This window comes from Pongo pygmaeus, chromosome 19, assembly GCF_028885625.2.
Source record: "Pongo pygmaeus isolate AG05252 chromosome 19, NHGRI_mPonPyg2-v2.0_pri, whole genome shotgun sequence".
Classification (NCBI taxonomy): Eukaryota; Metazoa; Chordata; class Mammalia; order Primates; family Hominidae; genus Pongo; species Pongo pygmaeus.
In genome coordinates this window covers 74,494,184-74,520,333 of record NC_072392.2, presented here as the reverse complement: position 1 = coordinate 74,520,333, position 26,150 = coordinate 74,494,184, and the positions used below count along the sequence as shown (strand labels likewise).

The following is a 26,150-nucleotide window of genomic DNA, read 5'->3' as shown; positions in this document are numbered from 1 at the left end:
CCCTTCTTGCCCTCCCCTTAGGTCCAGCACTGATGGGGCAATGACACAGTTGTTCTCACTGGGGGCCATGGTGAAGTGAAAAGAGAATGGGCCTAGCAGACATGAGGCTGAATCAAGCCTTTGCCAGTTCACAAACTGTCAATCAGAAAATGTACAAATGTACTTCACTCTAGTTTTCTCATCTGTACCTTGAGGCAATGAGTAACCACCTCATAGGTGGTAAGGGTTAGATAGGAAAGAACACAGTAGAATGCCTAGCACACCTAAGTACTCAATCAATGTTAGTTCTGGAACTTTTGTTTGAATACTGCTTGAGCTCTGTGCCCAATCTCCGTTTCCTGGATCAAATAAGATTTTTGTTAGTAGTTTCTTTCTAGATACTTCCTTGGCCAGAACTATAGAGCCCCTGTCTTTCAGTAACTCTTGTTGATCTGTGGTTCTCATTCAAGTTTGTGTAGAACACCCAGAGATTTCAGAGGCATTGTTTACTCCTGATGAACAGGGAACATTGCCTGTCCAGGAACCAGCACACTGCCTGAGTTATGGGGGATATTCAAGAAACATGCTGAACCAATGAACAAATGAACAAATGAATAGCTGATTCTGACTTGTCAACCAAACGTAATTAGCGCCAATGCGTCCAGATGTTTTATTGCTTCTCAAGGGAGTATGCAATGTGAAAGAAGAAAGAAAAAAAGGTGCCTCAATCATCAAATATCAGTAGATGCATTGGTTTTATAAACTGATATTTTCTCTTCAAAGGAAAGGCTGATTAAGTCTTGCACAGGCGAAAGAGCCACTGGGTCCCATTGGTTCTCAGTGTCTCCTGCTACACAAATTACTGACGGAAAGATTTGAGCCTTCATTGTGACCACATCCACAGAGACCATAGTCCAGAGAGAGCATTTGGGGCCTGAATCAACTGCTGGTGTTTGTTGAGCAGAAACAATGAATCTCTGACTTCCCACCAACAGCCAACCTGATATCAAAAAGCCAAGAGGCATCTCAGATTTGTCAACATTGCTTTAATGAGCTGAGGAACTTTTCATGGTAAACTCAGCAGCTGAGTAACAGGATGATGGCACCACAACAGGTAGATAATCAAGGCAGGAGGTCAAAGAACTGGAGCCAACACCCGCCCAGGATGGGGTATAAAAGGGTTGGGAGGAGGCTTCAGTTTCAGTAGCTCAGCCTTCCCAGCTGATCTGAAGCTCCTGTACAGCCTCAGCCCTACACCATGACCTCCTTCTACAGCAGCTCCTCATGCCCTCTGGGTTGCACCATGGCTCCTGGAGCAAGAAACGCCCCTGTCTCTCCTATCGATGTTGGGTGCCAGCCCGAGGCAGAGGCCAATGCTGCCTCCATGTGCCTCTTGGCCAACGTGGCACATGCCAACCGAGTCCGTGTGGGGTCGACTCCCCTGGGCCGTCCCAGCCTCTGTCTGCCCCCGACCTGTCATGCTGCTTGTCCCTTGCCAGGGACCTGTCACATTCCCGGCAACATCGGAATCTGTGGGGCGTCTGGCAAAAACACCCTGAATGGCCATGAGAAGGAGACCATGCAGTTCCTGAATGACCGCCTGGCCAACTACCTGGAGAAGGTGCGCCAGCTGGAGCAGGAGAATGCAGAGCTGGAGACCACACTCCTCGAGAGGAGCAAGTGCCACGAGTCCACCGTGTGCCCCGACTACCTGTCCTACTTCCGTACCATCGAGGAGCTCCAGCAGAAGGTGAGGTGTGGGATCGCCTGGGCATGCTGGGTCTGAGAAGGCAGAAGCCTTCGCAGGAGGAGTCTGCATAAGGTCCAGAGAGCTTTGGGTTCTTGGTTTCTCTTGGACATGAGCGTAAATACCACACGTGGAGTGGGAGCTTAGAGTATGGTGCTTTGTGTGTGAACTGTCTTTCCATTTTCCTCAGATACTGTGCAGCAAGGCTGAGAATGCCAGGCTGATTGTACAAATTGACAATGCCAAGCTGGCTGCTGATGACTTTAGGATCAAGTAAGTCAGGCTGAGGAGGGTCAGTGTGACTTCTCTCCTGCTGTATTTCCAAGGGCCCGCCCCATTACTCAGCCTATGTTGTAGGTGTTCAAAAACAGTTTTTGACTAGAAGAATATTTCTCTCCACACCTTAAATTAGCCTATTGCTAGAAATGGTCATTATATAGGAGGAAAGTGAATATAAGCATTAAAAGAAAAAGAAGGGCTATAGTATATATTGGTTAGAACCTATGTCATTTTCTCCCATATCTAGAAGATGAGAGGATTTTGCTTTTCAATCAGAAGTAAAACTGAGTCATCACAAAAATAAACTGTCAATGCATAGGCTGTTGCTAGACTTATTGACTCTTGGCCAAATCCGTCAGCTGGAGGAATTGTCATTGAAGCTCCTTGGTAGGTAGAGTTGTGTTTGAATGAAGGGGAAAAGCAGGAAAACAATGAGAAGTAATGAACCCAAGAGGAAAAGCAGCAAACTGAAGGTCCAGAGGCTTATTCTTAGCCATTCTTTTTCCTGGCCAAATGACTCCTATTATGGTAGAATAAATGCTGCATTTGAAGTCAGAACACTTAGGATAAGTCCGTGCATTTACTATTAACTGGGCATAGAATTCTGAACAACTCATGTTTTGTTTCTGAGCCTCAGTCTTCCATCTGGTCAATGGGCATAATGTCCTGAGTACAAACTCTGTCGCTGCAGGGTTGAGCATAGTGTATACTGCCCACGTGAACAAATGAGGATCCAAGGTGGTGTGGGAGGTACGAAGCCAGGGCAGCCAAGAGGGGCTCTTGGGGCATTCTTTTTGACCCTGTACCTCCTGTGACGGAAGGCTGGAGAGTGAGCGCTCCCTGCGCCAGCTGGTAGAGGCGGACAAGTGCGGGACGCAGAAGCTCCTGGATGACGCGACCCTGGCCAAGGCCGACCTGGAGGCCCAGCAGGAGTCCCTGAAAGAGGAGCAGCTCTCCCTCAAGAGCAACCATGAGCAGGTGTGGCCCTGGGCGCTCAAACTCCTGGGGAGGGCGCTGGGCAGACAGGGGAGCTCCCTAGCCCTGGGGATCTCAGAGCATTGCCTGGGCTCAGCTGGTATCAGGATGGAGGGCTGAGGTGGGTCTGAGGGTCCAGAGGGCCTCTGTGGAAAGTGCAGACTTGCCTTGGGCATGAGGAAGGTGTCCAGGTGGGCTCTCCCGAATGCACTCTGGGCAAGATTTTCCCATTTGCTTATGTGTGGGACTCTTCTCCTACTGCTTGCCAGGGACGGGGTCCTGGTGCTGTCTGCTCCATCAAAGGCCCTCTCCTTACGCAGGCTGTCTGTCCCTTCCTCATTTCTGCAGGAAGTAAAGATTCTGAGGAGTCAGCTGGGGGAGAAGCTCCGGATCGAGTTGGACATTGAGCCCACCATTGACCTGAACAGGGTGCTGGGGGAGATGCGGGCTCAGTATGAGGCCATGTTGGAGACCAACCACCAGGACGTGGAACAGTGGTTCCAAGCCCAGGTGAGCAGGGGTTACAGAGCCAGGGAGTATCTGGCCTCTATCTGGGCAGGGAGGTGACCGTGTTTCTCTGTGCTGCAGTCTGAAGGCATCAGCCTGCAGGCCATGTCCTGCTCCGAGGAGCTGCAGTGCTGCCAGTCGGAGATCCTGGAGCTGAGATGCACGGTGAATGCCCTGGAGGTGGAGCGCCAAGCCCAGCACACCTTGGTACGTGTCTTTCACCCTCACTGCACTGCAAATGCCCCGTGCCATGTCCTGGTAGTAGCATCTGTTAAAGTCTCACAGATCAGTTCCTTCAACATTAAGTCAAGATCTGGGGTCCTCTATACCCGATGGAGACGTCTTGCTGTCAAGTTCAGTGTGACCCAGGAAAATGGTTTCTTCAGAAAATCAAGTCCACTTCCTTTACAACACAGTGCAGAAGTTCAGGCACTCATGCCACAAGATTTTACGAGGTGCCTGCTTTTTGTCAAGCACTGGGGATACAGGGATGAACATGACAGTTTCTTAAGTTAGATTTGTGTGTACGAGAGGCAAGTCATGGTCATGTTGACAGTGATTCCTCCAGAGCTCTGAGAATGTCCTATGACATTTTGGAATTTGCCCTATGTGTGATGAGTTTGGTCATGATTTTCACTGCTGAGTTTTGGGGCACCTGGATCTCTTACCCCATTATTTCCCATTACAGAAGGACTGTCTGCAGAACTCCCTGTGTGAAGCCGAGGACCGCTATGGCACAGAGCTGGCCCAGATGCAGAGCCTCATCAGCAACTTGGAAGAGCAGTTGTCCGAGATCCGGGCTGACCTGGAGCGGCAGAACCAGGAGTACCAGGTGCTGCTGGACGTGAAGGCCCGGTTGGAGAACGAGATTGCCACATACCGGAACCTTCTGGAGAGTGAGGACTGCAAGTACGTGTGATCTGGGCAATTCCTAAGCCACACACATGACTGTCAGGCAATTCCTCAGAGGTAATGGAAGTGCTTGCAGAAGATATCATCTTAACAAACAAGCCTTCCTGTGCTCTCTTGCTCACTGACTCATTAACCTCTCCTGGTCTGTGCAGACTGGATTATTGAGAAAATGTTCTCTAAATGATAGCCAGGTCCCTAAGCCAAGTCTTCCCCAAGGACTCCTGGATGTGAAAAGACACAGATGAGAGAACTGTTGGTATAGATTCTCTGGTCTGCGTGCCTTGTTGGTGGCAGGCCCAGCCTTCACCCTGATCTTACCCTTGTCCATCAATCACTGAGACGTCTTTTTAATGTAACTCTTCTTTCTCTCCCTGCAGACTCCCCTGCAATCCCTGTTCCACGCCTGCCTCCTGTACTTCTTGTCCAAGCTGTGGCCCTGTCACCGGTGGGTCTCCCTCTGGCCATGGAGCCAGCACAGGGAGATGATTCTGAAGGCCCGAGTTAGGAGATTGAGGCTGGTTGCACTGGGGTCAGGAGTGCCCTCACCTTGCTCAGTCTTCCTTCAAGACCAGACTCACTGAGGCATTTTCCCTAAATCAACCAGTAGCAGATACTTCCAAGGAGTGGCTCTCTGCCTATGCCTCTAAGCTGTATTTTTTGTTGTTGCTAAAATGTTGTAATTATCTTCCATGAAAGCGATTATTTTTCCCGGTGTCTCTTCTTGGTTCTTTTGGTTCTATTCCAGTGTTTCAGAATCTCCTAAAATGTAACTGGGTTCCCTGCATTAAATGGTCAATAAACCTCCTTCCTGCACCAAGTGCTGTCCCCCCGGTGTTGGTTGTATGTGAGATGTCGGAGAGTCCTGGTCGTCAGGTCCTGTGTCCTCACTGGCTCTGACATTTGCTTCCAGGAGCTCCCTGGGGTGCTCTGGGGCCTCTGGATGAAGGTCCTTTCCTGACCTTGGATGTGTATTCACCTTTCCCAGGGATCCCTATAGACTGGTGGAAGGAAGTGATGCCAGTTGCCAAGTTTGAATTCTTTCAGAACAGCTCAGAGCTAACATGTCCCTACCATGCTTTTGGCATCTTCAGCCTCTTGTTATTTTGTCCAAGAGCAAAATCACATCACTTAGCATTCTAATCTTGTCAAAGGAAGGTCGTGTTGAGAATTGCCTGAGCCAAGTTGCCAAGTTTTTCCTCTCACTCCAGTTGGCCCCTTTGACACAGCCATGGAATTCTCGCCCACTCTCCCAAATGCAGAGGCCCAGATTGGGCACTGGAGACTGGGGTCTTGGTCCTGGGTCACTTCTAGGCTTTAGTTTTCTCTAGAGAGATGCTGCCACTGATGTTTCTGCTGTCTATTCTGCTGCTGTCTTGGAGGTGCTGGCGGTGAGGGCTGCCGCTGCCATCAGAGCACTCCAAGTCCCTGCCTGCCTCTCGGATGTGGCTTTGGCAGTGGCCAAGGTGGTTCACAGCCAGATGCAGTTATAAGCAGGTGGAGGAGCAGCCTGGAGAGGCTGCTGCCTCCCACGCCATGCTAGTCAGTTTATGGCAAGCACCAAGTGTGTCCAGAAGAATGAAACTCTTGGGTCTCAGCTTGTCCATGTGCCCTGGTGCAAAGAGCAACAAACAACTGGTCCTTCTTCATGGCGGCATAGTGTGGTGGAGGTGGATCTTCTCTAGGGTCAGGGAAACTTGGGTTCAAATCCCACCTTGGTGACTCTGAAGTGGGATTTGAATCCACCTTGCTGAGTGAAGTTGGCCAGGTTGCTGCATTCTCTTGAGACCTATTCCTTCTTTGTGGAAGTAGGATAGTTGTATTTCCCTCTCACTGTGGTTGAGGGGTAATGCATCTAATGTTCCTGGCATCTAGAAGGTGTTCAGTGGATATTGGTTTATTGGGGCTCCCTAGGAACCAGCAGGTACAGTCTCTTCCTCCCAGAGTGAAAAAGGAGCTGAAGAGATAGTAGCAGAACCCACTCTCAGCATCGGGCCCCTAGATTCTACGTTGATGTCTGGGAAGTTTGGCCATATTCCTTGTTCACGTACATGCAGTAATAAAAGCCATCTTCTGTTGTCATTAGGCCTGTTTCTCACTCCAAGTAGCCTAACTGAATCCAAAAAAAAGCATTCATTGGGCTGTCAGAGGACAAGACTGTTTGGTGGGCTCTTCTAATGAGGAACCCACAAGAGTCATGTTTTAAGAAATGGCCATGACCCTCCCTGACTCTCAGTGTGATGGGGTTGTGGAGATCCGACCTGTCCCCACCTTTCTTGGCCAGGTCACACCCTTAACAAGCTCTACGTATGAGGTCCCATGGCTAGGTGTGACAGGAGGTGCCACTCAGCTACATAGAAAATGAAGGCTAGAGGCTGGCAGGTGGGTAACCAGTGCAGTTAGGACACCTGGACCTGGGGTTTTACTGACATTCGTTATTCTAGCCTGAGAGCTTAGGGCCCCCTCTGGTACCAAATCCCAGACATCTTTTCTTGCAAGTGATTCTCCCGCCTGGACATTCTATGCCTGTCCCTGGCCTCTCTGCCTCACATACTCTCACCGACTGGATGGATATAGCCCTGAATGTGGCACAATAGGCTTTGCTTTGGCCACAATAATTGCAACCAAGTGTCTCTTATTTTCCCCCGAGGGTTCTGCTCCCTTGGCTGGGGGCCACATCTGGTTCTGAGCCACCTAGTGCTTAGCCCGTCCCTCTTTAGTTCACCAATCCTGCACTGCCTGTGGGCTCATGTGTGATATTTCTTCCCAGCCTTCGCGTGGTAATACCAGTTGTGGCTCATGAGGCCCATGCACTTACGTATTGTTTGACACCAAATGCCATTTCTCACAAATTCCAGCAAAGTGGAAAGGAGAAAGGGTAAACAGCTACAGGCTGCTGGGGTGGACACTGCAGTCACCGAGAGAGCTCTGGGGAAGGGCCCACTCCTGCTCCCACCACTGTCTACACTGGGAAGCCAAGAAGATTGAAGTGAATTTCTGGACTTTCCTGAACAGGAGCATTTTTTATTTGGATAGTTTTTTTGTAGACGATGATATGTGATAGCTAAGGCTGATGGTGTGTGCCCCACCCTCCCCTCCTTCCCCCCAGCATCTTCTCTTTGTCTTCCTGACCAAAAACAAAATCAATTTCATCTGTTCTCACGGCCACTTATAATTTTCATGAGCTCAGCTTGGTGAACCATTTTTAATTTATCTTTTTTCTACCTAATTCAGTGTTTCATAACCATGCCTTCCCATTTAATGAATATAAAGATACCTTGCCTTCTCACTTAATGTTTTAACTTTCAAAAATGTAAATACCAAACTCGTATCATGACTAAAAGACAGCTCATTTCGAATACAGGTTATGCTTGTTTTCAAATGACACTTCCTCTAACTAAAATAGCTTCCCTGACATCTGTTTTAGATATTCCAAACATCACCTCCCCGCTGGGGCTTGGGGGTGATACACAGACTCTCCCAGTTAGAATCACCATTCCTATTCAAATATGAGCCCCTGGGCTAAGCTTACCTGCTTTACCTGCCTGCTAAGTGTAATACGTTTTAGCATCTGAGGAGGAGGGTTTCTCAGTGATCCAGGCTGCTCTGCCCTGGCCCCAGGCCTTTGCCTCTGACCCCCTAGTGGCCAGTCCCAGGTAGCTATATTTCACACTCATCCTTTCCAAACTTGAATGCAGCTTCTCCCGCTCTAGCCAGCTATTTCCTTTGACTTCTGAGCTCCCTTGAAGCACACAATTGTCCTAGGAACTTGGGGGTGACCTTGGGGCCACTTTTGGTTTATCTTCCTCCTTTGACCCCATATACAGTAATTTGCCCTGTCTTGTAGAGTCCTTTTGCAGCATCTATGTCCTCTGTGCCTTCCTTTGCATCAGCACTGCTGGTGGTTGGTTTTGGGTTCCATCACATCCTGCCTGGATTCTTGTAAGAGCCTCCTCCTGCCCTCTTCTGTGCCAGGTTTGCTCTGCACACACCACCAGCCCTTCACTCTTTTGTGTTCTATTTATTGAGTAAATATTATGTACAAGGCACTGTACTGCATGCTAGAGAGCATACGAAATGGAGATGGAGTGTTCCCACTCCAGGGTACATACTGGGCATGTAAAAAAGAAAATGAGGCTGGGCGCAGTGGTTCACGCATGTAATCCTAGCACTTTGGGAGGCCGAGGCGGGTGGATCACCTGAGGCCAGGAGTTCGAGACTAGCCTGACCAACATGGTGAAACCTCATCTCTACTAAAAATACAAAATTAGCCGAGCATGGTGGCACGTGCCTGTAATCCCAACTACGCCGGAGGCTGAGGCAGGAGAATCGCTTGAACCCAGGAGGCGGAGGTTGTAGTGAGCTGAGATCACGCCACTGCACTCCAGCCTGGGCGACAGAGCGAGACTCCATCTAAAACAACAACAACAACAACAAAACAAAAAAACAAACAAAAAGAGAAAATGAAATGTCAGGGCTTTCTAAATTTATTATGCTGAAGTGAAAAATTAAGCCTTGGAAACTGGGTCATGCCATATAGCTGTTTTTCTTCTCTCCTGCAAAGACAGTTGCTTCCTGACTTGTGTGTTGACATGTTGCATAGTAACCAGGCTCCCTTGTCTATATTCAAACCTAGAGTAAATGACATTGGAGAAGGAGGCCCTGTCTATATTCAAACCTAGAGTAAATGAGATTGGAGAAGGAGGTCCTTGTGACTGCTACCTTTTTACAATAGAATGTTAAGCAACCCCATGAGAGTGTAATCAATAGCAGTCAATCAGATCTTACATCTGTACATTAGTCTTTGTGTGGAAAACGTCGTAATTCTGTTCAGCACCTCTATTTTTGCCTATATAAATGATTTTCATTTTCCCCCCACACTGGGAGTACTGATTGCCATTCTTTGGTGTTTGTGTGTCCCCAGAAGACGGCTCTCACATGCCATGCTTGAAAAAACTCTTTTAACCAGATCCTGAGCCTTTTAATTATTTTAGGTTTACAGGCACTGGGTTAATTTTCTAAAATTTCTCCTTTGATTCTCTCTTTCATCTGCTCAAAAACCTCCAGAGGACTCTGTTCTGTTTCTAGTTCTTCAGGCAGGTTGTGTGGCCCAGAGCAGGAACTTCATAGCTATTTGTTGAATAAATCCAGTTGGACAGCTGGCATCTAGGAGTGTTGGCCTGGTGTTCAGTCCAGACTCCACTATCTGGCCCTTTCTGGGTCACTGGGCAGAGCAGAAAGAACTGGGGCTTCAGGGTCAGGCAGACCTGGGCTGACATTTCAAGGCCCATACTTTCATTCCAACTTGGTGAGTTCGGACAACATCCCTAACTGCTCTGAGCTTTGTTTTCTTTACTCTACAGTGGGATACTTGTAACTGCTTTGTAGTGTGGTTATAAGGATGAAAAGACACAACTATATGGGAAGCATATGGTATAATACTTGGTGGCACATAGTAGGTGGTCAAATAATAACATAGTAGGTGGCACATAGTAGGTGTCTATCTAATTTGGGCATATAGATTTGTGAGTGTGTGAGAGAGAATTAAGTAAAATATTGTATACCAAGTGCCAAGCTTGGTTCCCTGCACATAATAGATGTCAATAAATATTACTTCATGTGACCTTTATCTGTCCTTTATGAATATTGTTTTTCACGTGGACTGGCCTCTTTCCCACAGGCATAAGCAACACAGTGTGCATATTTTCCTTCTTGTCTCCTCTCTCCTTCATCCTACATATCCTTCTAAAACAAACCTCAGCAAAGAAGAGCGAACTAGGAAAACAAACAGAACTAGCTTACTACGTTGGAGAAAACTGCATGCTAACTGATTCGAAGTACAGTAATCCAAACACTGGCTCCTCTTGAATTCATCAAATCCTGTTTTGTGACCTGGTGCTTCATTTACCTAGGATGAAGTCACCACAAAACTTGTCTATTGCTATGGAGCAGTGGTTCCGTCTTCCAAGGGTGGTCCCCAGACCAACAGTATCAGTGTCATGTAGGAACTTGTTAGAAATGCAGACTCCCTGGCCTGACCCCAGACCGCTTGAATCAGAAACTGTGGCATGGGGTCTGAAAATCTACATTTTTGCAAGCCCTCTGGGTGATTCTGATGCTGGTTAAAGTTTGACAACCACTGGTGGAGATGTTATGAAAATAGAAGCAGACAATATTTTTAGCATAGAGGAGTACAAACTTCAGTCTTAGAGGCTTTAGAAATGCAATTTGGCTCTTTGGGTTGACACTTTGTGTCATTCAAACTCATTTCTTTGGGGGTCCAGTACTTGGGACAGGCCTGTTGTTGGCTGTTGCATTTCTTAAGTTGTACCCAGTTCTCTTGAGCCCACTTCTACTTCTGAGTGTTTTCTTGTGTTCATCCTCTTTTTTTTTTGTCACCCAGTCTGGAGCACAGTGGCGCGATCTCAGCTCACGGCAACCTCCACCTCCCAGGTTCAAGCAATTCTCCTGCCTCAACCTCCTGAGTATCTGGGACTACAGGCACGTGCCACCACACCCAGCTAATTTTTGTATTTTTAGGAGAGATGGGGTTTCACCATGTTGGCCAGGATGGTCTTGATCTCTTGATCTCATGATCCGCTTGCCTCGGCTTCCCAAAGTGCTAGGATTGCAGGCGTGAACCACTGCACCTGGCCTGTTCATCCTCTTTTTCTGGAAAACTGTCTCCCGTCTTTCCTGCCCATCCAAGTCTTCCCAATCTTAAGTTCTAGACAAAGTGTCTTTGATGGCGCCTCTATATCTCTAAGCCCCAGTCACTTCTCCCTCCACTGAGTTACATGAACTCTTTTTCTGCTCTCAGCTTTTTGAGGGTGGAAATTTCTCCTTTTCATCTCTGCATCCCCCATTCCCTTGAGAAGGGCTTTGGTATAACAGGAGTTCCGGAATATCAGACATTTAGAGTAAGTCACCAGGACAAGGCAAACCATGCCTTGGAGAATATCACCCACATCTGTATAGAGTTACAGAGAAGGGTCCCCCTGGGTCTCATTGACTGTATATGGGACCAACTGGTGGCTGGCTGGTTGTCATGGCTGAACAGCCAGTGGCTCCAGCATGGTTTACACAAAAGTCCTGGGCAAGAAGGTTTTCTGGCCATCTACTGGCAGCCTTTCAATCTAAACTAATCAGAAATCCCACTGTACAGCCCGCACTTAAGAGTGATAGGAACTGTTACATCATGGAGCATGTCCAGAGAAACATTCTTGGAATGGCAAGGGGACTTTGAACCATGCTGAATGCAGAACCAGGAGTAAGAAATCTCACATCTGCCACAAAGAGCTGAGAATATGGCAGAATGATTAGATTTATCCTGTATGGGACACCATGGGGAGAACTGGAGAGTAAATGAACTAAAGGGCCAACTCTCTGACTTACTTGCCAATGTATTACTAGCCTCCAGCTCAGTCCCTGATTGGCACAGAATAGGTACTTCATAGGTATTTGTTGAATGAATGAATGAATGACCCAACAAAAGCTATAGGGAGAGGTAACACGAAGGTAGATTTGTGAAGACTTGCTAAAAATTCTTTATAATGTGAGTGCCTTAAGGCTGAGCTACTTGCTGTTAATTTTCTGGATACCAGTGTCTTGCACAAAGCCTGGGAAGCTGTTTGTAAGCCACAGGAACTGATGGTGTGAGCTCTCCTGGAAAATGGTGGACTGGATGACTAGTTGGAGGAAGGTCATCAAAGGGATTTAATGCAAATGGGTACTAGACTAGAGGACCCTGAAGTCCCTTTCGTCCTGGAGATGCTATGTTGTAGGGCCAGCTGAAACACACACTTACTGCTTCAAGGGCCCTTGTGGTGAATTCATTCATCTTAGGAATGGGGTCAAATTAACATCTTTGTTAGCATAGACTGGAAGCTGGCTAGCTGCCCTTTTCCAGGGTTTATTGAACAAATGGCCACTGGCTTATTTGTTTTAGAAATAGGGGAGGCCATAAAGCTTCTGATGCTCTGAGTGTGTCTGAAGATTAAGGAAATTTAAATTTTGTTCTAGAGTCTCCCAAGCAATGGATAATCAAGGTAGATGCATTTCAAAGAAATGCAAAAATATTTCAAAAGATGAAAGATCAAAGTTCTTGAGTATGTATCTTCTGTAAACAAGGGTGATGAGGGACTCAGTCTGGTGAAAGGGTCAATAGAAAGGAAAGATGCCTGGGAAGGTGGGTGAGGCCCTGAGAACAGACACCATAAAGTGTTAATCACTGCCTGCCTTAGTTAGCCTGTAGACTCCAGTACACAGAAGCATAATTTTATTTTCTGAAAATTGCAAACCATCAGTTTTATTATGAGCCGTTTTTTTCTCACTCCCAAAATGCTTATCTGTTTCATGTATGCACAGGGAAAGTCTTAATTGCCAAAATCTGTTTTATAGGTTGTGTATTGATTTTAATTCAGTTCAAAATACTTAAAAATTTTTAAATTTGATTGCTTATTTAACCCAAGGAATATTAAAAAGTGTGTTAGTTTTCAAACACCAAGATTAATTTTTGAACTTAGGTTTCATTTTCAGTTTTCTAATAATTTGTGTAAAGGAACTTTCCACCTTTTTTCTGCTACTTTCCTTCAAAAGGAACCTGGCTGTTTATTTTTCCTTATACTTGAAAGTCGTCTTCCAGGGCAGATCCCTACCTTTCACTCACCTTTGCCTCAAGACCATGGTCCTGGTATTCAAGACTTTTCACAACCTGGACTCAATGCAACTTTCCAGGGCTTGGGGATAATGTCTCCATTATAAATACCAACACAACTAGACTATTTTCCATTTTCCAAATGTTTGATCGTGTTTATTTTGTTCTGTATGAGAGAAACTCACTCCCCAACCCTTTATAAAAAATATCATTAAAAACATATTTGGAAAATCCCCTACTCCATGAAGTCTTTTTCTGGTCTCTCAGTGAGCTTTCTTCCACCTCAAAATTTTTGCAGCTCTCTCTCTTTTTTTTTTTTTTTTTTAAATACCTCCTTTTACTGTCTTCATACTATCAAGATCATTTACTTTCTTATCTCTCTTATTAAAATCTAAAATCTCCTTCTTACAAGACAGCCTAGATGTGCGTTTGTTCTGCACTGGGCACTCTACAAATATCTATCAAAACAAACAAATCATGATTTTTCCCTTTCTTCAATGTGCCTGATTGACTAATATTTTAGGTTTTGCTGCATTGGGAACATTCAGAGGTAGGAAAAGAATGTGGGAGTGAGAGAGACTTGCAGGAAATTTTAGGAGCCTTTAGTTCTTGATTATTTCATAGACATAAGCTGACAGAAGGGGAAAGATGTCACAGCCACAGAAAGTGGGCTGCTTGAAGAAGACCTTGTTTTCTCTGTTTTCCAGGACCCTGAAGTGATGGGAAGAAAGAGGTTAGGGCCTCTTTCATGAGCTCATTAACTCTTTATAGGAAACAAAAACCACTGACTAATAGAGTGATTGTATAACAATTGACATAAATATTAATGAGGAAAATGCCAGTTTTCTTGCACCAACACCCACTAAGGCTTATATAAGGTCTACAGGAGAAGGAAGATTTTGGTTTCAAGCAGATCCAACTGTGGGCAAAGCAGGATCTTGCCTCTTAGCACCATGACTTCTGGCCATTGCAGTTCCCTCCTCAGCAGGCAGGTTTCAGAGGCCAACGCTGCCTCTCTGTGCCTCTTGGCTAATGTGGCACATGCCAATCGAGTCCGTGTGGGGTCGACTCCCCTGGGCCGCCCCAGCCTCTGTCTGCCCCCAACCTGCCACACTGCTTGTCCCTTGCCAGGCACCTGCCACATTCCTGGCAACATCAGAATCTGTGGGGCCTATGGCGAAAACACCCTGAACGGCCACGAGAAGGAGACCATGCAGTTCCTGAACGACCGCCTGGCCAACTACCTGGAGAAGGTACGCCAGCTGGAGCGGGACAATGCAGAACTGGAGACCAAACTCCACGAGAGAAGCAAGTGCCACGAGTCCAGCGTGTGCCCGAACTACCAGTCCTACTTCTGCACCATCCAGGAGCTCCAGCAGAAGGTGAGGTTTGCGGTGCACCAGATCAGGGGTCAGGAATCTACTTACTGCCTGTCGGACAAATCCGGCCCACCACCTGCTTTTGCAAATAAAGTTTTATTGGTTCATGGCCATGCTCATGCATTTGTATGTTGTCTGCAGCTGCTTTTGTACTACAGTGGCAGAGTTCAGTCATTGTAATGGAGACTGTATGGTCTGCAAAGCCTAAAATATTTACCATCTGACCCTTTACAAAAAAAGATTACTGACCCTGGGTCAGCAATGGATTTTTTTTTTTTTTTTAAATGTGGGAAGAGAATCTCTTGAGTGAAGGTGAATGGGAATTTGTAAAGGATGAGATGTAGAATTTATCACTCCAGGATTCTGAGTTCATGCTTACTTAACTTCAGCACAAAAAATTCCTAAATCGTAGTCACAAAAATCATGCTATTTTCATGAAAACCATGCAAAAACCATGCTAAGTTTATGAAAGTTGCAGTATACTGAAACTTCTGGTGCAGTAAACAGGGCAAAAGGAATATTTCCTAACATCCTTGCCAAGGCAGTGTCTATCCACACAACAGCATCAACCTCTTATACATATCTATTGTCACCTTTGATTATCCAGTTAAAGCTTCTGAAGAGCCTACATCTTAGTTTTGGAGACAAGAAGACAAGGAATGTCAAAATAGGGGTTACAGAAACCTGGCTAGATTCAGAGAAGACCTGTGGGGAGGTTGGACAACCAGAGGAAAGATCTTCTTTAGAACAGATCCTACTTTATCTAAAACATTCATAGCCTGTCCACTGTTCTGTGGCCTAGATTCCAGATTTTTTTTTTTTGAGACAAAGTCTTGCTCTGTCACCCAGGCTGGAGTGCAGTGGTGCAATCTCAGCTCACTGCAACCTCTGCCTCCCAGGTTCAAGTGATTCTCATGTCTCAGCTTCCTGAGTAGCTGGGATTACAAGTATGCGCCACCACTCCTGGCTAACTTTTATATCTTTAGTAGAGACGGTGTTTCACCATGTTGGCCAGGCTGGTCTTGAACTCCTGACCTCAGGTGATCCACCTGCCTTGGCCTCCCAAAGTGCTGAGATTACAGGCATGAGCCACTGCATCTGGCCAGATCTTCTTATTTATATTGGGCTAAGCATCATATCTGGCAAAATGAAAGCAAGTCTTTGTTATATGTTCAGTTTGCTACTGTCTTCCATCTCCTGGTTCCTTTGACTCTATGTCTTCATCCTTTTCCAAGAAGTCTCTTGCACATCTTCCTTCCCACACCCACAAAAGCATCTCTTGCATGTTTGAGAGTTTGTGTTGTCCAGGCGGATGCTGTAGATTCAACTTCAGCCAATAAAACTTCCTCTCACCCGAGGCTATAGGTGTCTCTGGGATCAGTAAGTCACTTACTGAGCCTACTTTCTTATCCCAGATTCTGTGCACCAAATCGGAGAACAATAGGCTGGTTGTGCAAATAGACAATGCCAAATTGGCTGCGGATGACTTCAGGACCAAGTGAGTTGGGGTTGGACAGGGATGGGAAGGAGCCAAGTGAGAGTTGGGGTTGGATGGGGATGGGACAATGCCAAGTTGGCTGCTTCTGTCTCATGTGGCATCGGATGTCATTGACCCCGACGCCAACCCAGTAGTTACAGCAGGAGAGAACAAAGGGCATTAAGCTCAAGATCCTGAAAAACTATCCACTCTCCAGTGGTTTAGCATTAACAGTTTACAACATGTGCTAGAATGCACCATCCACCTGGTAAGCAACTTGTGAAGCAGGCGGGCAGGGATAGCCTCTCCTCCACAGGTGGGGACCCTGAGGCTTGGGGTGCTGGTGTGACTTGCCAGAAGCCATGTGGGTACTGAGTGGCAGAGCTGGGACTTGGCTTTAAATTTTGTACCAAATTTTCCTTTCTTGAAGCAATTTCCTGTGAAACTGTTGCCTTAATAAGGATATGTTTCTGTGCTGCAGCTTGATTAATTTGTGAGTGCTGATAATTCATAGCAGAAATCACGCTCCATAGCCTAAGACGAAAACATGTGAAAGTCAAAGGGTTGACACCACCTGAGGGGGGTCTACCCCGGGTGCTGGAAGGGGCATTGTGTTTTTTCATCTTTCTTCAGGGCACTGTGCAAGTCTCACTCTTCTAGAGCTAAAGAAAGCCATTTCCTTCCTCTCACGCTGGCAATGTGGCTTTTACTCTAAGAGGGAATCCAGGGTCCCTTTGGGTATGGGGCTTGTAGAGAGGGGTCTGCAGTGATTGCACCGTGTTGCAAATGCCTGGTTACTTTGCCTCCTCCCTTTTGGGCCATTGTCTGTAAAGGCAGGTGCTGGCTGTGTGTCCATCACAGTATCCTCAGTACCAGCTGCTCCCCTTGGTTCATCTCAGGTGCTTAGTATTGACTGAGTGGGGAACATCCTGTTGCTTTCTGGGCTTTGAGCACACTACACAGGATAAGCCAACTCACAATTAGATGGCAAAGGGCAGGCCAGTGGACTTACAGCTGCGAGCTGGGAGTCATGTCCTGGTGCCCCTTCCTGCTCTCTAACTGTAACTCCTGTTACAGGTACGAGACAGAGTGCTCGCTGCACCAGCTGGTGGAGGCTGACATCTGTGGCCTGCGCAGGGTGCTGGACAACCTCACCCTCACCAAGTGTGACCTGGAGGCCCAGCTGGAGTCCCTGAAGGAAGAGCTGCTTTGCCTCAAGAAGAACCATGAGCAGGTGTGTGACCCTTGGTGTGATGCATTGAGACTTTCTGGAGGTGAATTCAGGCTTATCTGGGGGAGAAAAACGGAGGCTTCCTTCTGCTTGGGATTGAAGCTTTGCAGGTGAGCTCTGGCTTTTGGTGGGAGATTGCTTCTCATCCACAGCTTCTGGAAGCTGCTAGGCTGGTGAAGGCAGCGGTTTATCTTCAGAGAAGCACAGGGAAATTACTGGCGAGGATGGAAAGTGGGAGTTGAGAGTCTGGGTGAAGGGCAGTTGGGGGCCCTGCAGGTGGGTCATACTCCTCTGATGCCTACAGGAAGCCCACACTCTGAGGGGTCAGCTGGGAGACAAGCTCCGGATTGAGCTGGACATTGAGCCCACCATTGACCTGAGTAGAGTTCTGGGGGAGATGCGAGGCCAGTACGAGGCCATGGTGGAGACCAATCGCCAGGATGTGGAGCAGTGGTTCCAAGCCCAGGTGAGGAGGACTGCTAAGCAGCGGGGATTGGCCTCCATCTGGGCAGGTAGGTGACCATGTTTCTCTGTGCTCCAGTCTGAAGGCATCAGCCTGCAGGCCATGTCCTGCTCTGAGGAGCTGCAGTGCTGCCAGTCAGAGATCCTGGAGTTGAGACGCTCGGTGAACGCCCTGGAGGTGGAGCTTCAGGCTCAGCACACACTGGTGAGTCCCTCTGCACGCATGGGAGACCCAGCTTGGCACCCACTACCCATGAGTAGCTCTCTGGGGTCAGTACAGGCCTCAAATACCAAGCACAGACTCAGCTTAAACCTTGGTTTCAACTCTTTTGGAGGCACTTCCCTGTAGATGTGGATGCTGAGTGAATCAACATTAACTCAGGTCAGAGGGCTCTGATCTTAAAGGTCTACCATGAAGAGTGTTAGTTATTCTGGCTGAAGACAGCTAAAGGGAGTTAGATTGCTCTCTGGACCTGGCAATGTCTTGGGGTGTCACAATCTTAAGAGGTTGGAGATCCATGATTTTTAACTTGCTTCCTCCTTTCTTTGATATTATAGAAGGACTGTCTACAGAACTCCCTGTGTGAAGCCGAGGACCGCTATGGCACAGAGCTGGCCCAGATGCAGAGCCTCATCAACAATATGGAGGAACAGCTGTCTGAGATCCGGGCCGACCTGGAGCGGCAGAACCAGGAGTACCAGGTGCTGCTGGACGTAAAGGCCCGGCTGGAGAATGAGATTGCCACGTACCGGAACCTTCTGGAGAGTGAGGACTGCAAGTACGTACCCTGTTGTTGTCTATGTCAACACTGTGTGCAAACCAGATAACTTCTCTTGGGAATGACCTAAAAGGAGCTCTGGAGGCCAGGTGGGGGTGGCATTGCAGATCCCATCTTTGGAGACAAACTTGCTACCACTAGGCCTGGTGAGCTAATGCCTGCCTAGACGTAGATGAGGGTGTACAGGAGTTTTCAGGTCATGGCATTTGTTTTGCTGACCACGTTGTGCTCCCAGTTGCTGGCTACTCCCATAGAGGGCTAAAATACTGAGTGCCCAGCACATTCAGGTTTTGCTAAATTCTCTCCAGGAGAAGTATTCCAATAATGAGTATTCTTTGTGCTCACAGCATTTAAAGTATTGCTAAGGGCGTGTGCACTGACTCTTTCATTTTAGTTCCACAGTAGCCCTGTGAAAAGGGTCAGAGGGCTGATATACCCTTTTAAGCACTAAGGAACACTATGAGGGGCTGTGTTTAAATGGAATCAGTGGCTGACTTCTGGGCCATTCTTGTTCCTCTGGCCTTTCTGCCTTTCTCTCTGCTGTGTTCCTTCCACATGGGACGTGACCCTGGCCTGGCACACAGGTACACTGAGTTCTGGCTCCAGCTCCACTGTGGACTATGGGCACGTCATTGCCCCTTTCAGGCTTAGAGGGACCTCTAAGGTCTAAAGTCCTCTTTCACACTTTAATTCTAAAGTGTCTATAATATACTTTTGTCTTTCACATACTTCTCATGCCAATGTTTCAAACACCTTTTTTCTCTATACAGATTTCCCTGCAACCCGTGCGCGACCCCAGCCTTCAGCACTCCTAGTCCAGCCCCTGAAGCCTGTGCCCCCTGCTCCTGGGCCACCCAAGGGCCCTGCTCATCAACTGGATACTGACACACTCCTCAGCCCGAGATGCTGGGAAAGGGGAGGTGTCTTCAGCTCGTTAGGCTCTGCTCTGCAGGCCTGCTACCTGGGCCTTGCCTCCCTGGCCAGCCAGTCAGGAGACTGAAGAGAGACAGTGCCACTCCGTGGATAGGTGCTTGAGTCCAGCAGCTCAGCCCCTATGGCTGGATTTGTTTCTTCCCCTCAATGTGTCTCAAGTGCTCCATTTTCTCTCTTCTGTTGCCTCCTGATCTCTCTGAGATGGGGCAGGCACCCTTGTTTTTATTTTGCTATTAAACTTCGCTTCTGCAGCAGAATGAGCCCAGTGCAGTCCGGCCTCAGCATCTCCATCCCATGCTGAGAGCCTTGCTGGGAACTCCTTGAGCCACATGCTTCTGTAGACGGGGGTTGTGGCTGGCTCACCAGAGTGGTTCTGGGAGATGGCAAAGCCAGTGAAGGCTAGAGTTAAAAATGGGACTGCGACAAGGTGGCACAGAGGAGAGATACCCAACCTTGGACCTCACCAAGTGTATTTGGAGACAGATTTACAGATAGAGCTTTTAAAATATAGACGCTAAGTAAAATTTCCCTTTTATCTGGATAAGCCACCTGGTCCTCGTGTAAAGGAAGAGCTCAAGTCTGCGGCACCACAGACCACTGCGAAACTCTGAAAATATTAAGTGATGGTAATTGCTATCAGTCTAGAAAGGCCCAAACAACCTGACCCATCCAAGCTCCCCAGTAAGCTCCACTGGTGAGTCCTGGCAGCTGTATGGCTTGGAGTTTGTAGACAATAGAACACGAACCAGAAGGCCCAGAACAGGTTACTTAAATTGAGCTTTTAGGATGACATGCCCATTATGAGCAAGGCACTGGCTGGGGCTTCGCCGACATTGTGTCACAGGGCTCCACATCAGCCCTGCAAAGAAGAAGCAGCTGTTATTATTCTCAGCTGGTGGCTGAGTCAAGACTTGAAACCCAGTCTCTTTGAACCAGATCCAAAGCCTGTTCTTTGGAAGCTTTGAGGGGGAAATAAATTAAACATTAGAAGGTTTAGGACAGTGGTTCTTAAAGCGTGGTCTGCCAGCCAGTAGCGCTGGCATTACCTGAGAACTTGCTAGACATGCACATTCTTGAGCACCACCCCTGACTTTCTGAACGAGCATTCTGCTTTAGCATGACTTGCAGGTGATTCTGATGTTGGTTCAAGTTTGAGAAACACTGGGTTAGGAGATTTATTTGAGGAATGAGCCCTTGACTAGCCAGACCCTCTACAGAAAGGGCTGGCCTTGCCCTCCTGATATGTCCTCCAGTGAGGAATCCCTCATACCATCAGATCAGGATACAGCCTTTCTCTTTTACATTGCAAGCTCTGAAAACATTACATGATGGTTATTTCTATCAGTCTAGAAAGGCCCAAACAAGCTGACCCATCCAACCTCCCCAGTAACCCCCATTGGTGAGTCCTTCTGGCAACTGTCCGGCTTGGAATTTGCAGACAGTAGAACATGAATCAAAAGCTCCATATTTTGATAGCCATGGCTGAGAATCAGCACACCCCCAGAATTCAGCATCACAGCTGGCCAGAGAAGAGAAGCAGTGAGTTCTCCATCCTTGGAGACAAGCAGAGGCTTCAGAATCACTGATGGGGATGTTGAGGGGAACACTTAGGGAACTGATGGAGCTGGTTGAGATGGCTGTAGGAGGTCTTCTAGCCCCCCCAACTCTGTGCATCCCTGCTTTCTAAGTCTTATTGATCAGTGAAACCACAAGCATTGAAGTGGAACCACCAAACCTACTTTAGGAGCTGGTTTTGGTCTTCCCTTTCTGCTCTGTGAATTCTCCGAATCACTGTAGTTTGCTGAAAAATTTACAATTACAGCTGGTTCTGGTTTAATCCAGGTCTTCCTGATACAGAGCTGTAGTGCCGGAGTGACCACAGTCCCGAGCCCCAAGGCTGGAGGGAGCTTAAGTGAGAATCTGGTTGCTCTGCCTCCAACTGCTCTCAAGCCCAGCATCTTACTTGTTGGTCACTGCTCATGTACATAGGACTGATCTGCTTGAGAGACACTGGGATTTCCAGCATAGGAAGCCCAAGAACGGTCAGAGGCTGCCACACCCTTCCCTCCTCTGTTCTTTTTCTCAAGTGATAAAACTGTTTTGGCACACGTGACACACCCCTTGGGCACCTACCCAAGAGAAGCTCTCAATAATGAAGAGCCATCTTGATTAGTCTTAATTTAGTACCTGACCCAGCTGCCCTCACCTCCTTTGTACTTAAATAGCTCCTTTCATCCAACAAGTTCAAAGCTGTCTAACAAAATAAACCCGCTTATTCTTGCACCACGACGGCGTAGGCAAGCATTGTCCTTCCCATTTAAGGGAGAGAGAGAGAAGGTGAGTCATTCAGTGGTTAAGGGATTCTGCTGGTGACATAAAGTGAGTCAGTGGGGCCCCAGGGTGATTGACCTGTGTTTCTTAAGTTCACATCCAGTGTTCTCTCATTTCTAATTAAAAGATTAGCTTTGATGAGACAGTACGTGTGTGTGTGTGCACGCGCGTCTGTGTGTTTGTTGTGTGTGAAGAGTTTCCCTGGAAACCACACAGGTCATCATTACCATCACCATCACCAGAATCATCATCATCATCATCATCATCATCAAATCATATAGCTTCATCATCATCATCATTGTCATAGAACCACATATCCATGAAGCTCTTACTATGAGCCAGGCGCTGGTCTAAATTATAGCTACAGTCATATGGGTAAACTCATTTAATCATTACAACAATCCTAGAAAGCCAATGCTATTGTTTCCTCATTTTGCAGACAAGGAGCCAAGACTCAGAGAGGTTAAGTAACATGCCCAAAGTCACACAGCTATTAGGTGGTGAAGCCAGGATTCAGATCCAAGCAGCCTGCCTCCAGCAACTGTGCTCTTAACCACTGTGCTTTACAGAGGCCAAGTCTCAGATTTTGTCAACAGGATGATAGAATCATAATGACCCCATTGTTTTGATTCCTTTCCTTGAAGGAAATGAGTATGTTTACGTTCGAAGAAATGTTTCTGAGAATTTATGCCACAAAGGGTGGTACAAGGAATAAAAGTTCTTTAGTATCTCACAGGATCTTGAAGCTTGAGGACTCTGGCAATTTTAATAAACTGGGAGTTGCCAAAGAATCTCAACTTACCTCCTGCCATTATAAAACCACCTTGTCTATTGAGAAAGAGGAGGAGGGAAATAGAATCCCTATAGATGTTCATTGTTTCACCATTTACAAAGTACTTGTTAAAGTACTTCGTGTTGTATCCAAATGGAGGCCCCAAACAACATTGAGAGAGGGGAAGAGACATCACAATCCCCATCATGCAGAGGGAGAAGTACAGGCGTAGGGAGGTGAAATGACCCCTCCGCACCTCACAGCAGGTGAGGGGCAGCTCCACGCACTCAACCCCAAGTCTTCTCATTTCTGTTTCCCTGCTCTTTCCCTGTTCCCAATTGTGAGGGCCTTGCTGGAGGTACATGTGGATAAAACTTCACGTTCAGACCACTCTGAAATCCTGGATGGATTTTACGGCAAAGGCATCCTAGGGTCTGGGATCTCCCTAGGGATGACCTTCTCGGTGCTGTCTCCCATCAGCATTTTAGACTCAGCTTCTGGCCTTTAGCCATCGCCTGGAGGCTCCCCCGTTTGATGCTGGTTATTGCATCCAAATGTCCCTTTCCCTTCCTTCCTCCCTAGTTCTTGGACATCCTATACAACCTGCCTCAGTCATTCACATTGGTCTCCAAGGCCCTCTGCCCTCAGGAGGTCTCTCTAGTCTCAAGGGGGCACAACTGTGTCCACTCACCAGCAGGACTGCGTGCTCCCTCCATTTCCCTCCACCAGCCTTATTCTCCTTTCTATTTCCTCTGTCAATTTGCTTGATTTACTGTGGGTGCTTTTCTTTTTCTGCGCACACCACATCCCTGGAATGATTTCTTATACTGCACCTGGCAAAAGCCTCTTTCATTTGCTTTGAAACTTACCTTGATGCCCATGGATCCTGTGGGGATGCCACAGGGCTCAAGTGATGGGCCATCACCACTGCCTCTCCTGTGGTCTCCAAAGCAACAAGAACAAGATGCCAAAACAATTCATTACCCTACCTGGCTGAAGACTAGATTATTAAAGGGAACAAGATTCTAATGAGAACACTTCTCTGAATTCTGCTTATGAGTCACTTAGAGAACGAAGCACAAACAACCCTTTGGGATCAAGTGCATAACCTGAAATGGCTTCAACCCCTCGCCGTGTGGCTGAAAATCATGAGCTAGATTGGAATGCTCTGAATGGGGTTTGGGTCAGAGCTGGGTGTAGGAAGAAATGGAGTGGGTAGGGGAAGGAGATATTTTTGGGTGAAGGCCCAATCACATTACATTATGCTAGCTGTGGACCTGTCTGCTCAGCAGGACTCAGAGTTCCTGGGGGCAGGGACATGACATATCCCCCTTCCCCACCATGTCCCCTGCCCCTGGGACTGTGCCAACCACACAGTAGATGTTCAACAAGTGACTAATGCCCATAATGTCACATGTACAGTTTTCTTTTTATTTATTTTTAATTTTTAGATGGGGTCTTGCTGTTGCCCAGGCTGGAGTGCCGTGGTGTGATCATGGCTCACTGTAACCTCAAATTCCTGGGCTCAAGCAATCCTCCTGCCTCAGCCTCCAGAGCATCTGGAACTAAAGTGTGCTCCACCAAGCCTGGCTCATTTTTAAATTTTATTTTATTTTTATTTTTTTAGATGGAGTTTCGCTCTTGTTGCCCAGGCTGGAGTGCAATGGAGTGATCTCCACTCACTGCAACCTCCGCCTCCCGGGTTCAAGAGATTTTCCTGCCTCAGCCTCCCAAGTGGCTGGGATTACAGGCATGTGCCTCCATGCCCGGCTAATTTTGAAACTCATTTTTAATTTTTTTTGTAGACATGGGGTCTTGCTATATTGCCCAGGCTAGTCTTGAACTCATGGGCTCAAGTGATTCTCCCACCTCAGCCTCCCAAAGTGCTGAGATTACAGATGCAAGCCACTGCACCCAGTACCCGTTTTCTATTTATATTGAATACAAACATATTTTTAAACATCCATCTTACACCTTCTAAATATCTCCTTTTCTTAACTTCTGGCTATTTCTCATACGTATTGAGGACCCATCTTGGCCTGAATTGTTCATAAAAAGACATTTTTTTTCACCAGAACTATGATTCTTCTGTTTTAGTTTAGTCATATGCTCAGCATAGAGAAGCTGTCTAATCAATGTGTTCTGAATTAAATTGAACTGGATAATGAATGTGGGTTTGATAGTCCATTGACAGCTCAATTTCTCCTTGAATGAAAAAAATTTAAAAATATTCCAACTAGGAAATCAAGAGAATACATGAATTCCACCCCTTGCCTGTGTGAGGTCATGGGGACCTTACAACCCTGGGGTCCCATTTTCCCCACTAATTCAAGGAGAAAATTCACTCAAGCCCATTGAGATCTTGAAAACACTGCAAGAAAGAGGCTAGATTCACAAGAGATGGCAGCATTGTGTTTACTCACCAGCTAGTCTGTCTGTGGTCCCCATCCTGAATTCTTGTGCCATTTCACATTCTGCAGGGCAACAAGCAGAGAGAAAAAGGAATATCTAGGAGTAACCAGAAGATAACAGGGGTTGCTTGTTCTCTCCTACATCTTCTGTGTGGCTGCCGACTGGCCATGACCTGCAGCCAGTGCAGGACTGACTCTCCCTGCTGCATTTCTCCTTTCTTCTCTTCCCACTCCTTATTCCTTCAGGAATAGGCAGTGTCGCTCGTTTTAGACTTTACACTGCCTGGGTATAGACGGCAGTATATTTCTCAGCCACAAACAAATCTCAAGCTGGATCACAGAGGTGATGCTTTGGTCTGGACACCTTGGAACAATGTCACTTCTTTCAGAGGCCTCAGAAGCTGTAGTCCTGTGTCCATAGATCTTTTATGAGTCAACTCCATTTACGCCTTGTGGGACACTCAGCACGGTGGGCCACTCCTCAGTCTATTGGCTTATTTTGTCGTGGCTTCTTCTCAGCTTTGCATTTTCCAGGTTAGTCCCTTGGAAGCTGGGCTAACTTTGTTTGATTTGCTGCATGATTCTGAGGATTCCTCCCAACTTTCTTCCTTGTCTCTTCTTTTTCTTGTTATCTCTGCTTGTCTCCATCTCTTTCCATTTCTTTGATCTCTCTGCATTGTACAAAAATTCTATGTTTGCTTTCTTGTCAATCCAGTCCTTGAATCTTCTCATACTTAGAGCCTAAACACTCTTCTTTGACTACAGTCTCCATGAGGCTGTGCCAGCCAATCAGTAGATAGGAACCAAGAGCTTGGAGAATACTGCTGGCATTTAGTTTTGGCTTAGGTTAAAGCCTCCCTGGCTGGGGAAGAAGAAAGGGCTGAGGAAATAGCTGCTTGCTGGAAAGCCAGTGCTTGGAGCAGGCTGACAAGGGTTAGGAAGCAGAAGACCTGTGCTGTCATCTACAAGCTAGTGCTCATCAATCAGATGCACAAGCCTTTCCATTCATCCCAAGCCCAGATGAAATGAGACAGAAGCTCCCCACAGACAGCTGCCACCTAGCCTTGCGTCCTTCCTCTGGAGAGTCTCAGGGGTAACAGCCTGTAGACCCGCCTATTTCTCCCCCTTTAATTGTCTTGCAAGGAAACAAAGACGTATTGATTTTATTATAAGTCTAGATCTTATTTGTAGTGCTGTGGGGTTTTTCATCTGAATGGCATTATAATAAGCAGTGCTAATGGTCTTGGGGAGTGTAGATGAAGGACCTTTTATCTGAGACTCAAGCAGAGTGCGACATGAATACCATCATGAAAGCTCAATGGG

General features: G+C 47.0%; 2 protein-coding genes and 1 long non-coding RNA gene across 3 annotated transcripts; 2 read left to right on the top strand and 1 right to left on the bottom strand.

The window, feature by feature from the left end:
- Positions 1-1,175: 1,175 nt before the first annotated feature.
- Positions 1,176-5,216, top strand: KRT37 (keratin 37). The gene is made up of 7 exons (XM_054458257.1): positions 1,176-1,729; positions 1,917-1,999; positions 2,827-2,983; positions 3,329-3,490; positions 3,569-3,694; positions 4,176-4,396; positions 4,777-5,216. The coding sequence occupies exons 1-7, from the start codon at positions 1,238-1,240 to the stop codon at positions 4,883-4,885; spliced, it is 1,350 nt and encodes a 449-aa protein (XP_054314232.1). The 5' UTR covers positions 1,176-1,237; the 3' UTR covers positions 4,886-5,216.
- Positions 5,217-13,184: 7,968 nt separating this feature from the next.
- LOC129017651 (uncharacterized) lies at positions 13,185-23,377 on the bottom strand. Its single transcript, XR_008495082.1, has 3 exons — positions 23,286-23,377; positions 15,467-17,354; positions 13,185-13,354 (listed from the first exon to the last, which is right to left on the bottom strand). It is a non-coding gene; the product is annotated as an uncharacterized LOC129017651 (long non-coding RNA).
- LOC129017650 (keratin, type I cuticular Ha7-like) lies at positions 14,006-19,265 on the top strand. The gene is made up of 7 exons (XM_054458258.1): positions 14,006-14,434; positions 15,847-15,929; positions 16,986-17,142; positions 17,444-17,605; positions 17,681-17,806; positions 18,160-18,380; positions 19,151-19,265. Exons 1-7 carry the CDS (start codon positions 14,006-14,008, stop codon positions 19,263-19,265), a joined length of 1,293 nt encoding a protein of 430 aa, XP_054314233.1.
- Positions 23,378-26,150: the final 2,773 nt, after the last annotated feature.